The 15,182-nt window shown below is 54.9% G+C and overlaps 1 protein-coding gene across 2 annotated transcripts in view; it reads left to right on the top strand.

Annotated features, from left to right (window-relative positions):
- Positions 1–1,509: 1,509 nt before the first annotated feature.
- Positions 1,510–15,182, top strand: part of WDR1 (WD repeat domain 1) — a 40,218-nt gene continuing 26,545 nt past the window's right edge. The window contains exons 1-3 of one of the 2 annotated variants that reach the window (XM_007451508.1): positions 1,510–1,704; positions 2,171–2,292; positions 12,414–12,504. In XM_007451508.1, the coding sequence (XP_007451570.1) occupies positions 1,689–1,704; positions 2,171–2,292; positions 12,414–12,504 (229 nt within the window). In that variant the 5' untranslated portion in view covers positions 1,510–1,688. The remainder of the gene's footprint in view (positions 1,705–2,170; positions 2,293–12,413; positions 12,505–15,182) is intronic. The other variant, XM_007451509.1, reaches the window with a different exon arrangement.

The following is a 15,182-nucleotide window of genomic DNA, read 5'->3' as shown; positions in this document are numbered from 1 at the left end:
CACACTCCCGACAAGAACAGGGAACGGAGTATCAGGAACACACTTGCAAGGGCTGGAAGGTTGCAGTTCAAAATAAGGTGTTCAGGGTAGGGGCCTTTCACTGAAAAAAATGACGCGAGCAGAGCATTTAAGTACTTTTCAGAGTAATTCCAGGTAGCAAACAGAGGTCGGGGGGTCCCCGCAGGTGCAAGAGCAAGCCTGGGACATTCCTGGGGTACCAAGGAAGCTGGGGTGCTGCAGAAAGCAAGCAAGGGGGAGCAGACCTGAAGGCAAAGGAGAGTACGATGGAGTCTCATGGAACGCATCGCACAGGACCCAGTAGGCCATGTTAATCCCTTTGGCTTGAATTTTGAGATTCCAAGCACCTACAAGTTTTAAGCTGAGGAACAGATTTCATCCTCAATTTTGAAACCAACAGGCTGCAGTCGGGAGAGCAGACTAAGGTGAAGGTCGGGGAGCAAAAGCTAAGAGACCAGATAGAAAATACCTGAGTTAACCCAGGTAACACTTCAGGGCTCTGCAGGCCTATTAAGTGGAGGACTGGATCCACAAACTGTATACAGTTTGAAAATAGAGCGAACAGGATTTCCCAGTGGATTAAAGTCAAGGATCACCCCGAGGTTTTCTAGTTTGGGCTTCAGGCCCTTTAACATTCTCACATTTACCCTCCTCCCCCCCAATTCCGATGGAAAGACAGTAGCCCCCAGCCCCTGCTGAAAGGTGAGGTTCAAAGTATTAATAACACCTCAGAACCCTTGCTTCTCCCCCTCAACGAGCCGCTGCCTCAATCTTACAAGTGGAAGCTCCCTTTCCCTTCTGCTTTCTTCATTAGAAAATAAGCCCTAGTTTTCTTCGAACGTACATCCCCTTTGCTCTGTCTTCCTAGCTTTCTAAAAGGAAGTTTTGAGAAAGCCCGGCCCTGCAAGGTACATCCCTAAAGTTCCTCCTGCCAGCTGCTTTTTTCGAGGAAGGGCGACTCCCAGTTAGTCTCGCTTTAAAAAGAAAGCAAGATAAAAGCACTCTCCTATGTTTGCAAATCCCAAGCTGGCGCCTCACAGCTTCTGCCAACAGCAGGCGCCCCGGCCGGAAGGCTGGCGGCTCGGGAACGCCCGCTACGCAAACACAGGCAGGAAAAAGGCTTCCCCAGAGCGCTCCGCTGCTTTCAGCGCCGGCAAAACTTCAGCAAGAAGCAACCTCGAGTACCCCAACCTTCCGCCCACCCTTCCCCAGCTACCCCCACCCTCACAAACCTCGCCCACTAGTTCCCAAGAGCATTCTGACGCCCAGCGAGGCTGGCCCCGCCTTTTCACAGGGTCTCGAGTGACGTCACTTCCGGGGGCGGGGTGCCCTGGGCGGGGCCCGCGCGGGGGGACGGGCGCGGTCAGGTCCGCGCAGGCTCGCCGGGGCCGCAGCCTCCGAGCTGAGCGCTTGACTATATATGGTCAAAGCTGGGGGCGAGCCGCGCGCGGGGCCGCGCTTCCGGGTTCGGCGCGTCCTCAGCGGCAGCGCGCAGGGCAGGGCGCGAGCCGGTCTCGGAGACCCGGCCTCGGACCGCCCACTCCGCGCACCGCACGCCCGGCGCCGCCTTTCGGCCCCTGTCCCCGGCTCGGCCTCGGCCCCGTGTGATTCTCGGCGCGCGCGGCCCCGGAGGCTCTCGGCGAGCGCTGCGCCGTAACAAGTGGGCAAGGATGCCGTACGAGATCAGTAAGTGCCGCGGCCCGGTGGCCCCGGGATGGGCTCCGGCCCTGCCTGGCCCCCTCGGCCATCGGCGGGGCGCGAGGAGCGGGCGGCCTGGAGGGGTCCCCGGGGCGCGGGGGAGGGGTACGGGCGCAAGTCGGTGAGCGACCCGCCGCCCTCGGGGGCGCCGCGCGGCGATCCCCGGCCAGGGGGACGCCCCAAAGTTGGCGATGCGGTCGGAGCCCCGCGGAGCCCCCGCATCCCTGAAGGGCCTGGTGGAGAGCGCGGACCAGGAAGTTGCGCAGTCCCCTGCGCTCCTTCAAAGTGGCGACCGCCCCTCCGGGTGGAGGCAACAGGTGACCGGCTGAGACCGGCCCAGGGCCCCTCTCCTTTTCCCCCTCCCCTCCCCTCCCCTGCTCTCTGTCCTCAGCCCGGCGGGGGGCCGAGGCAGGGGCTGCCCCTCATGTGCCCTGCTGCGTTTGTGTCTCTGCAGAGAAGGTGTTCGCCAGCCTCCCCCAGGTGGAGAGGGGTGTCTCCAAAATCATCGGCGGCGACCCCAGGGGCAACAATTTTCTTTACACCAATGGAAAGTGCGTCATCCTAAGGAACATCGACGTGAGTACCTACCCGCTTCCCCCACCAGGCGCCAGTTCCTTCCCTGAGCGCAGCTCCTGGGTGAATTCTTCCCTTTCCACCACCTCACCTGCCGCTGAGCGGCCTGGGGAGAGGACGCCACGCCCCCTCTGCCTTGGGAAGACACCTCGGAAGCCCAGGAAGACAGCTTCAAATTTATACAGGCCCAATTCTCTTTCTTCGTGGGGAAGCTGAGGCTCAGATTAGTTCAGTTCAAGAGAAGAAGGGCTCTGGGTTCGAGGGGTGGGACCTTGACCTGGGGTGGTTGGTGACTTGGCCTCGCTGAGTCCCAGTTTTCTCATCTGTAAAATGGAGGTGATGAGATGAGGCTCCCCTCCACTTCCCCCGGCTGCCTGGGCCCCCTGAGTGAGACGCTACATCCCTCCAGCCCAGCATGCCTGGCAGACACCCAGCACTGGTTAAATGGCACTCGTGTGTAATCATTTCACATCCAGGGTCCCCCCCAGTGTGGCAGAGCCTGGACTCACAGCCAGGCCTCTGCATTTCAGCCTGATCTTCCACCTACAAATCTGAGCCCCAGTGCAAAATCAGGAACTAGTGTTTTCCCATGAATCATCTGCATGGGCATCCTGTATCCAGACTGAGAATGCTTCTAGAGCCCACTCCTTGGGAAATCCTGGAAATTTTCCATTACTGCTCTGTAATCATTGAAATGACCCAGTCTGCCGGTCAGTCTCCCGGCTGCTAGGCGGGCACGCAGAAATCTTTCTTCTGCCTGCCTCAGCTGAGTGGTGGGGTGGGGTATGGAAGCCAGAGGTACCAACATGACCATTTGGGGGTGTATGGGGGGTTTCTCTTGAGCTTGGGGTGGGGCCTTGTGCACAGTTCATAGGTGGGTGATTTTGATTGGCGATGCCCCCAAGGGATGTCAACTTAAATTCACATGTGTTGTGCATGATTACCCTTGGGGGGTTGGAACTGTCGCTGTTGAGATGCCCGTGTTCTCAGGAACCTCAGTGCTGGCTGAGGGAATGAAGGGGCTCTGTGGGCCTAGGTTTCCTTGTCTGTGAGAGCAGAGGCCCTTGTGTGGAATGAGGTACTTCTGGCTCTGCCCCCATCTCTCTGGTCAAGCCAAGCAGTCTGCTGGGAGACAGAGCTCCACTTGGCAGTTTCTTCCCTGCCCAGGATGGCTGAGCACCTCACTGGAGGCGGGTGGGTGGGTGTGAATGTGCCTTGAAGGTGCTAACAGCTCCTCTTCTAGATACGGATTCCTAGAAAGTGCATCCCGCCTTGCTCAGAACTGGGGGAAACATCACCAAGGACTTAGATCATAAAGATCTGGAGGTCTCCAGAGAGGTCCTGAGATATTGAGAAAATAAAAGTTGAGATGGCCTTTAGTAGATAGATACTCACTTGTAGTTTGTCAAATAAAATGGGGGAAAGCATTCTCAGGGATACAGTACAGTGGAATGAATGCTTGGGTTTGTCCCTAACAAGGCACACACACATTGTGGCAGGCTACACTCACTTCCAAATGGGAGACCTCACATGAAGACCTACTGTGTGTCTGGTACCATGAAAGGTTCTTAACCTTCAGTGTCTCCTTTATACCCTGCCCCCCCCCGCCCCCCCGCAGTAGACCCATTGCTCAGAACTGGGGTCAGTCTCCGCGAGGTGAAGGTAGCCAGTAACGGGAGCTGCTTCCAGTGGAGAAGCTGTTTACAGCCACAGACAAAGCACCCTCTTTGCAGGAGGCATTCCCTGACTTGTGGAACCCATTCTGCTTGTTCTTCTGAGCTTTTTATTCTTATCAGTACTCCAGAGTTTACCATTCTCTTTTGAGGGCGCATCTGCTTTCCTTTCCCATCTATTTGTAAGTTTCTACAGGGCCAGGACACCATTGGGATGCTGATGTGTTCCTTCCTCTCTGTTCTGGACATACATCAGGCATTTAGGCTTTTGTTCAATGGGGGTGGACCATTGGTACTTGAGTAAAGGTGGGTACATTTTTAATTAGGGCAGAGTACCCCTGGGAAAAAGACATGAATCTAATGAACATTCCGGAAATAGGAAGGAAGGTAATGTGGTTGGATACAGGCTCAGAGTAGAGAAGAGACATGAAAGGGAGGAGGGAACCAGATCGTGGAATGTCCAACAGATGTCTGATTGGCAGCTCATACTTAATGTGCCCAAACCATATTTGGGTTTCCCATGTGTCTGTCCCCAGAACAGCGATGCCACTTCCCAGCTGGTCAGGCCCCAACCTTGGGCTTCTCCTTGGTTCCCCCTTCAATGCCATATTTAGTTCTTCAGTGAATCCTATTGACTCTACATTCAAAGACTTCAGAATCTGACAGAACTACTCATCCAAGCTACCATGCTCTCTCGCCTGGATTGCAAAAACAAAAGGCCACCCTGGCCTTCCACCCTGGCCCTCCTCTAGTCTGCTCTCAGCACCACGGCTGGGCCAGTTATATTAAAATATGAGATCAAGTTGCTCCTTTGCTCTCCCCAACCCACCGAGGCTGATAGGGCCTTGCTGTCCAGCCTTGCACCTTTGATCTCACCTCACTGCTCACCTCCCGCGGGCTCCAGGCACCCCGCCTTCTGTGCTCTCCCTGGAGCATGCTCCATATGGGTCTCAGGACATGGGCATTGCTGTGCCCTTTGTCTGGATATTCTTTCTTCAAATAGCTGCATGGCTCACTCCCTGTCTTGCTTTGTGTTTCTGTTTAGATGTTGCCATGGGGCAGGGGCCCCTCCTAAATAGCGCTCCCATCCTGGCCTTCTCAGCCCTTTGGTGCTAATGGTGCATTGGGACCCAGCCAGCGAGCAGCCACCCTAACCTGCTATGTCCTGACCTAGCACAGTACCTGGCGTGTAGTAGGTGCTCAGTAAGTCATTTATTGATTGAAAGGCCTTGAAAGCCAGGCTGTGTCGTGGAGATAATAGGCAGCCACTAAAGGTTTTACTGCATGGAAGTAAGAAAGGCTTAGCCTGGTTCAGGCTGCTGGACCTAAATTGTGTGGCATCCACCTTTATTAACACCAAGCAGGTATCAGACCCTTGCTGACCTTCCACTTGGAGCCACGACTGTCATTCACTTTATTTCCTTAAAAGTTGTTTTGTGAACCCAGCATAATGGCACTTCTTAAGCTGGTAGAAAAGAGTGTTTCTTATCTATTTTCTTTCAACATATCCGATTGCCACACATTGGAGAGGAAATTCTCCACAGTTAAAAGCATGCAGTGATGTGGCCATTCAGAAAGGAGTATTCCAGAAGGAGGGAACCTGATACATTCTTAACTCTAGGCCTGCATCACCTAGATGTAGTCTGGGAAGGTTCCTCCCAGTGGCTATGAAGGAGCCTCTTCATATTCTGAACTGCCCAGGATCACTTCCCTGTAAAACAGCTTTGGCAAGTGAGCCTCCCGGCAGAGGCCCCTCCACTGCCAGAAGCAGCCAGCAGATTTGCTACCAGGGCAAGTTTGGGGCTTGCTTTTTAAAATACCCAGTCCCTAAATTGCAAAACTAATATATGTATTTTATATATATATACACACACACACACACACACACATATATGTGTGTATATATATATATTTGGAAAAAATGATTTATATAAAGTTAAACTCCAGGGAGCACAGTGTTTGTAGCAGCTTGATGTTGCTGTGCTTCCAGTCACAGGATCAGTGGACTCATCTCCTTGAACAGAGTATAGACCAGGTTGGCAGATGTTGAACTTGAGTGCTGAGTTTCACGCAGAATGATCTGCTGCCAGTCATGTGCAGAAGGGCCACTTGTGCGTCCCCTTCAGGTGGGGGAGAAGGACTGACCTCGTCCCTTCTGTCCCATTGCATGTGCCTCCGAGTCCCTGCCACGTGCCCGGGATGGCCGCCGCCCCGCGGGGAGTGCAGACACAGAAGCCCTGCCTGCGCGGAGCTCGCTGCCTTGGGTGGGAGTGAAATGGGCCCCCGGGTGCCAGGAGGAAGTGGCGTGTTTGATTATCGCCTGGACAGAAAGCCAGCAGGCAGCACACGTGTGGGGTCCAGGGCAAGGAGAACACTGAGGAAGCTGGGGCTCCGAGAAGGCCCCGGAGCCGAGTGGAGCCCTAGTGGTGGGGACGTGCCTCACTGGCTCCCAGGCCAGTGGCCCTCGGGTGCTTTGGATGTGACATCAGTGTCACCCCCTCCCCCATGCATTGCCAGTCGTGGTGCGGCCCCCCCATGTGTCAGCTGGCTCCAGGTGGGCACTTCCATTTCTCTCCCCTCCACCCTTCCCCCTCCACCTCCTTTATTTGAGCCCAAGTTAATCCTGTTACAAGTATTTATAAGCACCTGCTTTGTAATGAAGCCCATGCGTAGTTCTGGAGACACCCCAGCAAAAGCCTGTCCTCACGGAGCTTGCAGTCTCCCAGGGAAACCGACACTCAGACGGGACTGATGCTGAGAGGGGGAGACGTGCCGTGAGGACTTCTGAGCAGCTGGGGGCCCGGGGAGGGACCAGTCAGTGGAGAGGGGGTGGCGAGAGGGCCCCGCACAGGTTGTGGAGTTTTGTGGCTGGAGTACTGGGGTTGGGGGGAGCAACAGGCAGGCAGGAGAGGGTGCGGGGCTCTGGTGCTGGGGACCGGGTGGCTCTGAGACAGCCCGGCCTTGACCGGAGGCCACCAGAACCATGAAAAGTTTCAGCAGATAAGCAGTGCAGTAGAGAACTGGTTCTGTATCTAAGATGTGGGGCGGGAGGGAGACCAGTTAGGAATCTGCTCAAAGATTAAGGCATCATCAGCTGGTTCATCCGATCCTCGGTCTTGGTGTTGCCCACACACATTCCATCTTGCCGAGCCCTGCCCGCAGCCACAGTGCCCAAGATTAAATCAGTGGTTCTCAGTGAAGCGGTTTCGCCCCCGCTTCCACCCTGGTAAGGGATGCTTGGCAATGTCTGAAGACATTTTTGTGCTACTGGTATCTAGTGGGTAGAGGCCAGAGTGTTGCCAAACATCCTACAATGCACAGGGCTATCCTGCAGCCCAAAGTGTCAGCAGGGGTGATTGAAGAACCCCAGTAGGTAACATTCTAATGCACCAGGTTAGCGCTTTAAAAGAAGTGTGTCCTGAGTGCTTTGGGAACAAGAGGGAAGGACCAGCTGTGCCACAGAGCCGCAGGGAAGGCTTCTGGAGAAAGGTCACTTTTGAGTTGGGTTTTGGAGGGTGAGTGAGAGTTCTCCAAGAAGGGCATTGAGACAGCAGCGATGGGAGGAGTCTAGACAGGGAGTACAAGTGCATGGAGGTTGGAAGAAGTGGTGAATCAGACCTGGGCCCTGCCCTCTGTGGGAAGCTTTGTGGGTATAAGAATGACATGTAGTCCAAGGTAGAAAGTACTAAGGGCAGTGGGGAGGGAGGTTAGGGAAGGTAGTGTGAGCTTTCTGGGCTGGGAGAGATATTTCCAGCTTGGAGCATCAGAGAAGGCTTCTTGGAGGAGGTAACCTTTGCCTGAGGTTAAAAGATAATTAGGAGAAGGTTATCTGGGACCGGGATGTAGGGAAGATATTCCAGACTGAGGCAGATAAAGGGAAGAGTGTCACAGCTAGCGATCTGATGGGACGAGAAGGGATGAGGGCGGAATGGGAAATGGACTTTGGACCATAGGTCCAGACGTATGGCTGCGTTCCTCTGGGTGAGAGGGAGCCTTGAAGGTTGAGCAGGGCAGGCTGATCGCCCTGTGTATGAAGTCACTGGTTCACTGCTGGACCCCGGGCCAGCCCAGAGGAGGTGCAGGTGCGGGGAGTTCTTTGGAGGAGTGTACAATGCTTGGTGTGTTCTCACCACCCTCTGAGGCACTGTGATCAGGCTGAGCTTCTGGATTCGGACCTGCAGGTCTGGAAGCACAGAGGTTTGTGGAGCTGCCTGGCAGCCGGGTCGCTCTGTAGTCATTCGAGTTGAGCCCTTGTCGCCAGTGAGCAGAGGGCCCTGCAAGTTGTGTTTGCTTCACAGGTCCCACCACCAGCGCCTGCTTTTAGGAACTGGCTGTGTTTAGAAAGCCAGTGCTCTGGAAACTTAATCCTCCTGAAGGTCGTGCTCACTTTGCCTGCTTTGGAGGAGGCCCAGGTCCTTCTCTGGAGGCCTCAGCAGTGCTGTGACCCGCAGCTTCCATGGTTGGGCGGCCTCCCCGATCCCTGACATGTCCATTGGGTTCACAGGGGGCCACGTGTGCCGTGGCAAGCCGCCATGTGCTGTGGCCGGAGCCACCCCTTAACCTTACCTGTCAAGTGTGGTGGTGACCTCTGACCTCAGCACCTGAGCCTCAGGACAAAGGAACATGAGAGAGCCTTGAGGGCCTCTTTTAGTGACTTTCCCCCGGTGTGTTGTGGAAAGGTGTAGGGGGAGATTGTTTAGCTTGCTGCTGGGCGGGGGCTCCGCGCACAGGTGGGAGGTGGGAGTGGCCTCCTCCTCCAAGGCACCTGCACTGCTGGGCCCTGAACCAGCCTTCTGCAATGATGCGATCAGAGTTGGGACTTAGAGCCTGGCGGATCAATGGAAGGCAGAGGGGTCAGTTCGAACGACATTGTCAGGATATTGTCCCGGTCCCAGGAGGGGCAGGAAGAGCTGGATGGAGTCTGGCTGGCGCGGAAAGACAAGGTGGGGTTGAGAGCTGTTGCAGAAGATGGGACAGGGCTGGGGCAGGCCTGTGGGGTGGGGGTGGGGGGGTCACAGGTGGGGGGCAGGGCAGGGACAGTCCCAGGGTAGAGGGTGAGGGGCAGGGCTTGGGTGAGCCTGGGGTCTCGGTGAGATGACAGGAGGTTTTCACGGGCTCTGCCTGCCTCTGCCCACATCTGCTAGGGACCCACAGGCCTCAAATGCCAGGGCTTCCTCCTGGTTTCTGCCTGAAGTCCCTTGTGCCCTGATGGGGGCAGGGCAGGAAGGAAGTCCCAGGGGAGGGGCACCCCAGCCTCGCACCCTCTGGCAGGGCAGAAAACCAGCCCCCCTCTGAAGGTCTCCCTGTGGCTCCTGGAGTTGGCTTCCTTCCCTTCCTGTCTCATTCCCTGTTCACAAGTGCTTCCCCAGATAAACTGCACACCCCAAATCCTGTTCTCCCTGGAGACTGCAGAGGGGGGAGGGGAAGAACTGCTGCCCGCCCTGAGGGTCTGAGGCCTGACCGTGCTGATCTGCGATGAGCCTGGCCTGCAGTGGACACGTTGGGCACAGAGAGGCATCATCTTTGGCTCAGGTAGCCAGCCTCCCTGTGTGCGGAGCAGCAGGGAGGGGTTGCTGCTGGTTGGATGTATTATGTTCTTTATGTTCAGCCTGGAGAACTTGCCCCCAGTCATATTGGGAATACGGACAAGGTGCTGTCTCATCCAGCCCAGAGCCTGCTAGGAGGCCGAGGCTGCTAGGGATGACCCTGGGGTTTCACTCACCCTGACCATTTAGGGGGAGGACTTTTAGGGGCATAACTTCCTCCCAGAGCAGCTCCTTACTCATCTTCCACCAGCCACCCACTCACCCTCTAAGGGCAATGCCAGGCTGTACATCCAGCATGGGCATTGCCCTCGGGGGGATGGCTTTCCCATCTGTAGTGCCCACGTGTGGGTGTGAGAGTCCTCAGTCAGCCTCGAAATGGACAACTGAACAAGAGCCCTTGCGGCGGCCTGGCCACAGACCGCTTTTGCCAGCTTCTCTGTGAGGAAAGTTGTCTCCGTTAGAATGTTCTGGTACAAAGGACTAACCTGGGCAGGGACAGGTTGGGTTAGACGGACGTTTAATGGATCCTGGGGGTCATCATTTTATTGAGGCGTAATTTAGGTACAATAAAATCCATCTGTTTTAAGTGCACAACTTGAGTTTTGACAAATTGATACTGTCCCATCACCACCGCCATGATCATGGTACAGAACGTTCCAGTTACTCCCAAAAGTGCCCTCTTGCCCCTCGCACTCTGTCGGCCTCTCCACCCTCCCCCCAGGCCCTGGGGGCCCCAACCTGCTTTCTGTCACTGTGGGCTTACCTTTCCTAGACTTTGATCAGAAAGGAACCATGCAGTGTGTTCTCTTTTGCGTCCAGCTTTGTCACTTAGCATAAGCTTTCGAGGCTCCTTCCTGTGGTTGAGAGTATTTAGCAGTTTGTTGCTCTCTGTTGGCCGAGTCGTATTCTGCTGGATGAACAGTGCGGTTTGCTTCTCCAGGCACCTGTGGGTGGATGTTTGGGTTGTTTCCACTTGGGGGCTGTCACGAACCTTCAACCATGTGTGTCTTCTTGTGGACATGCACTTTTCTCTTGGACAAATACCTAGGAGTGCAATTGCTGCGTTTTTGTATAAGTGTATCTTTATAAATAACACGCCGAACTATTTTCTGGCTGTATTATTTTGCATTCCCACCAGCAGTATATAAGCATTCCAGACTGTACCCCACCCATCCTTGCCAATATTGGTGACATCAGTCTTAACTTACTGACTCCAGTGAGTATGTCATGGTTTCTCATTGTCGTTCTGATTTGCATTTCCCAAAAGGCTAACGACATTGAACGCTTTTTCATGTGCCTGTTTGCCATTCAGAATCTCTTTGGATGCCTGATACATTTCTAATTTCATTAAACAAATGTTTATTCTGCAATGGATTAATTTATGAACCACATACATACTGTATCATATGATGGTGAGTGTTAAGTCCTAGGGGGAGAAGGACTATGTAAACTTTTTTCCCCAGAAAACCCACTTACTGAGCATCTGTTATTTGCCAACTGCTGTGATGGCTAAAGAGATAAATGCACATGAAGCAGGTCAAAGAAAAGTTGGAGGAGAGGGGCAAGAGGGCCAGGGACTGGTATGTGTCATAACTGCCTTAGGGACGTGTGAACTGCTTTGGAAGCACAGGAGAAAGAAGCACAGGAGGCTTCGCGCAGATTTCTCCTCAGTTGGGCCTGATAAGTGGGTGTTAGCAGGCAGGGAGAGGCGTTGCTGGCGAGGGCACGGCATTTACGGAGACAGGGGGCTTACAGGAAAGGCAGGAGTGTGGTTGCCGGGGCTAGAACTTAGAGGGCGCTTCTCCGGGCTTACTCTGGTGGGATAGGGGGTCGGGATCCCGTGGCCGGGAGGCTGAGAAGAGTCCAGGCCTCTGACCTTGTCGAGGGGCATAAGGAGGGGGTGAGGGGGAAGACAACGGGATGGTCGTAGAGGTGGGGTCAGTTGGGGGTCAGGTTAGGTGTGCCTGCAGCAGCCTCCCTGGGACCTGATGTGTCCACAGCCTGTGGGAAGCTGCCTCTTTTCCACGGGCACTTGGCTCGCGGAAAGCTGTCAACAGGTATCAGGGATTAGATGGCTCCGTCTTTCTTCCCTCCTGGGAGAAGGCTCGGCTGTGGAGACAGATGGAGAGCATTTCAGCACGTGCTCCGGGTTTGCTGAGAACCCTTGGTTGTGTGTTCAGGGGTGGAGGGAGTGCCGTGATATACTTAGAGTAAATTCTACGTTGAAACCTTACTGCTGAGTAGCAGAGATGCTCCTGGTCCCAGATGCTGGCCCTGTTCTTGCTGCAGAGTCCAGCCAGCCTTGGATTTGTGCCACAAAAGGCAGTTTCCCAAACAAGGGATTTGGACGAGGAGAGGCTCCTGGCTGCCTGCCCCCCTCTGTTGCCGCACCTCCAGGCCAAAGGGTCTGGTTCGGGTCAGACACTGCCTGGCAGCCTGTGATAGATTTGGTTCTGAACAGGGGAGACCTGCCTTGGGGGAACTGGACTCAGAGAAGGCAGCAGCAGCCGGCAGCTCCCCAAAGTGGGAGAAAATGAGAGTCATAGGTTTTTATTCTAATTTTTTCTAAGTTTCTAATGAAACTTGTATTTCCTGTATATATTTCACAAATACATATTTGCTTGTACTCTGGCAAGGAAGGAAAAGCAGACAAAGGAAAGAAAATCACCTCGAATTTTATAAAAGAGTTAAAAACTACCTAGAATTCTATCACCCAGGCAGGTAAGTATACTTCTGGGATTTTTTTATGGAGGTTTTGACTTCAGTATTTGTGTGTGTGTGTGTGTGTGTGTGTGTGTGTGTGTGTGTGTGTGTATTTTCCCACCCAAATCCATTAATCCAGAGAGCGGAAAGCAGTTTGCCTACTTCTTGGTTCCCTGTGTTCATTCTGGTCTCCTCCCTGCAGAACCCGGCCATTGCTGACATCTACACGGAGCACGCCCACCAGGTGGTGGTGGCCAAGTACGCGCCCAGCGGATTCTACATCGCCTCTGGAGGTACCTGTCTGTCCTCGCGCATGGCTCCTTGGTCCATGTGGTGTGCCCCCCCACCCCCCAGTCCTGGGGCCAAGCTGGGCACCTGGCTTGGGAGGGTGGGGGGTGGAGGAGGCAGGGAGGAAGAGGGAAGACCCTCCAGGAGCGTGGGGATGGCAGGTGGGGCGAACGTGATGAGTTTCAGTTGGGGCTGACAAGGAAAGGGTAAGCCAGCAAAAAGCCCCTTTCCAGAACTCTAGCTGGCCGTGTTCCAGCTGGTTCCAACTTGGAGGTCAGTGGAGATGCTCATGTGAAGTTGGCTGGAGGCCTCTGCGGGCAGCTGTACCGTGATGTATCGGAGCCCATTTTGTGTGTGTGTGTGTGTGTGTGTGTGTGTGTGTGTGTTTCTGACTTGTAACTTTGTCTCGTGTCACCTTTTGCTGTTCCGTTCCCTGTACCGAGCACACCGCCAGCCTCAGGCAAGCACTTGTTCCATTGGTGGTCAGGGCCTCGGCTCCATCCAGCCGGGCTTTTGTGTGGCTCAGTGGGAGGCTGGGCAAGAGGAGGGACATGAGCTCATCACATTGTAGGATGCTCTATTCACCCGATTCTTCGAGGTTGGTCTTTTACTATTTACAGATGAGAAAGGGAGACACACAAGTTAGCGTGGCTTAACACGAGTCTCCCATTCGTTCATTCATACACTCAGCAGATGTGTCCAGCCTGGTCTCAGGCCCCATGAAGAGCCAGGTGGATGAGCTGATGTGGGCCTCGTCAGCCTCCCTGGAGAGTGACAGAAATGAGCAAATTGCTGAAAGAACTAACGGCCAGTGGGGGAGGGCCGGGATCATACACCCTGCTGGCCGTTTGTCTACAGTGCCCTCACTCCCTGCATGGCAGGCAATGCAGACCTGTCCCGGAAGGGGTCGCCTCTTCCTAGCTGTGCAGTCTTCCTTAAATAACTTACCTTCCTGGGCCTTAATTTTCTCTTCTGTAAACTGGGACTGTTAGTTCCTACCAGATCGGTTTGGGGAGGACCCGGTGCAGCAATGCATGTACAATGCCTGGGGTAGCGCTGGCACTGGTGGGCACCACAGGGGACCGTGGTGTCTGTCACTGAATGCCCGGACACACCAGGGTGACAGGTGTGCTGGCTGATGGCTAATGCTCTCCCGGGGTTGTGTGAGAAGGGTTCGGCCAGGAGCTGGCACAAAGTGGTCACTTAATGATTTTTTTTTTTTTAATTAATTAATTTATTTATTTTTGGCTGTGTTGGGTCCTCGTTTCTGTGCGAGGGCTTTCTCTAGTTGTGGCGAGCGGGGGCCACTCTTCATCGCGGTGCGCGGGCCTCTCACTGTCGCGGCCTCTCTTGCTGTGGAGCACAGGCTCCAGACGCGCAGGCTCAGTAACTGTGGCTCACGGGGCTAGTTGCTCCGCGGCATGTGGGATCTTCCCAGACCAGGGCTCGAACCCGTGTCCGCTGCATTGGCAGGCAGACTCTCAACCACTGCGCCACCAGGGAAGCCCATCACTTAATGATTTTTTATGTTTAGACCTACTCTGACTCCATCTGTAAAACTTGCTCTAATTTATATCCTGCGATTCACTCTAGCCCTGTGATTTCCCTGCCCCCCACCCCTGCCTGCCAGCAAAACTCCCCTGCATTTAAAGTGCCATGATTTGGGCCTGGTGCCTTTTAAAACCGTGTGTTCTCAGGAGAGAAGTGTGGTTGGCACAGCTTCCCTGGCTGCTCTTTGAGCTGTGGCCCGGCTGCTGAATCACTCACGAGCCCAGGCCTGCCCTCCGGTCCCCAGGCAGGTAGTTTAACCAGGCAGGAATCACGGTCTTCAAATGCTGTTGCAGAGATCGTTGCAAAGGACAGTCCACAGAAGTAAAGGCTCCATCTGACGTTTTCCTCTCGCACAAGCGCCTTGACTTGGTGGGGGAAGTGAGGGAGGTTGGGCTGCAGGCAGGCGTGGGTGGTGTATTTTATGTTTCTAGCGAGCTGGCCCTTTGAATGGAACAAAGACTACAAAACATTTACTGCAGAGTGTGGTGTGTAGGGTTTGGAGATGAGGTGCTGTGCCCTCTGGCTAAGTGGGTTACCCGGCACCCGGTGTGCCCGGGGTGGGGCCGGGGTCCCTGAGGGCAGGGGTCCCCGTACCTCGGGAACCCTGCAGTCACTCCCAGACCGGTTTCTAGCCTCAGATCTGCGAGTCTTTAGATCCCTGTAAGTCTGGCTGGTCCACGTTCTGCAAAATGATCGAAGCTTCTGGAAGGCCCATGGGAGGAGCCCATGCCAGGGGCTGGACCCCCAGCTCTGAATGAGATGGCAGTCTGTGCCCTGGGGGACCCTGGGTCCTGTGTGATGTTCTCAGGGTGGAGCCATTCCGGGGCCCGATTTCCCTTTCTAGGGGATCTTCCCAGGATGCGGGGTAGAGGCTCTCGTGGATAGGGTTCTCCGTGCCCTGAGAAGGATGTGAGGGTTGCTCAGGTGAGGCACATGGGAGGAGAGACCAGGCCACAGAGCAAGAGCAGGTGTGAGCAGAGGCCGCCCCCGCCGCTGCGGCCCCAGCAATGCTGGTGTGCGTTCCACACCAAGGCGGGGTGGGGAGCAGGCTCACCACGAACGGCCGTTTCCGGATGCAGCTTATTGTCCGGGAGGAGACCTGTTCCCAGTGGTGCAAGGAGGCCTTGTTGGA

Source organism: Lipotes vexillifer, unplaced genomic scaffold (assembly GCF_000442215.2).
Source record: "Lipotes vexillifer unplaced genomic scaffold, Lipotes_vexillifer_v1.1 scaffold1417, whole genome shotgun sequence".
Classification (NCBI taxonomy): domain Eukaryota; kingdom Metazoa; phylum Chordata; class Mammalia; order Artiodactyla; family Lipotidae; genus Lipotes; species Lipotes vexillifer.
The sequence above is the reverse complement of the archived record's forward strand: the minus strand, read 5'-3'. Positions and strand labels throughout refer to the sequence as shown.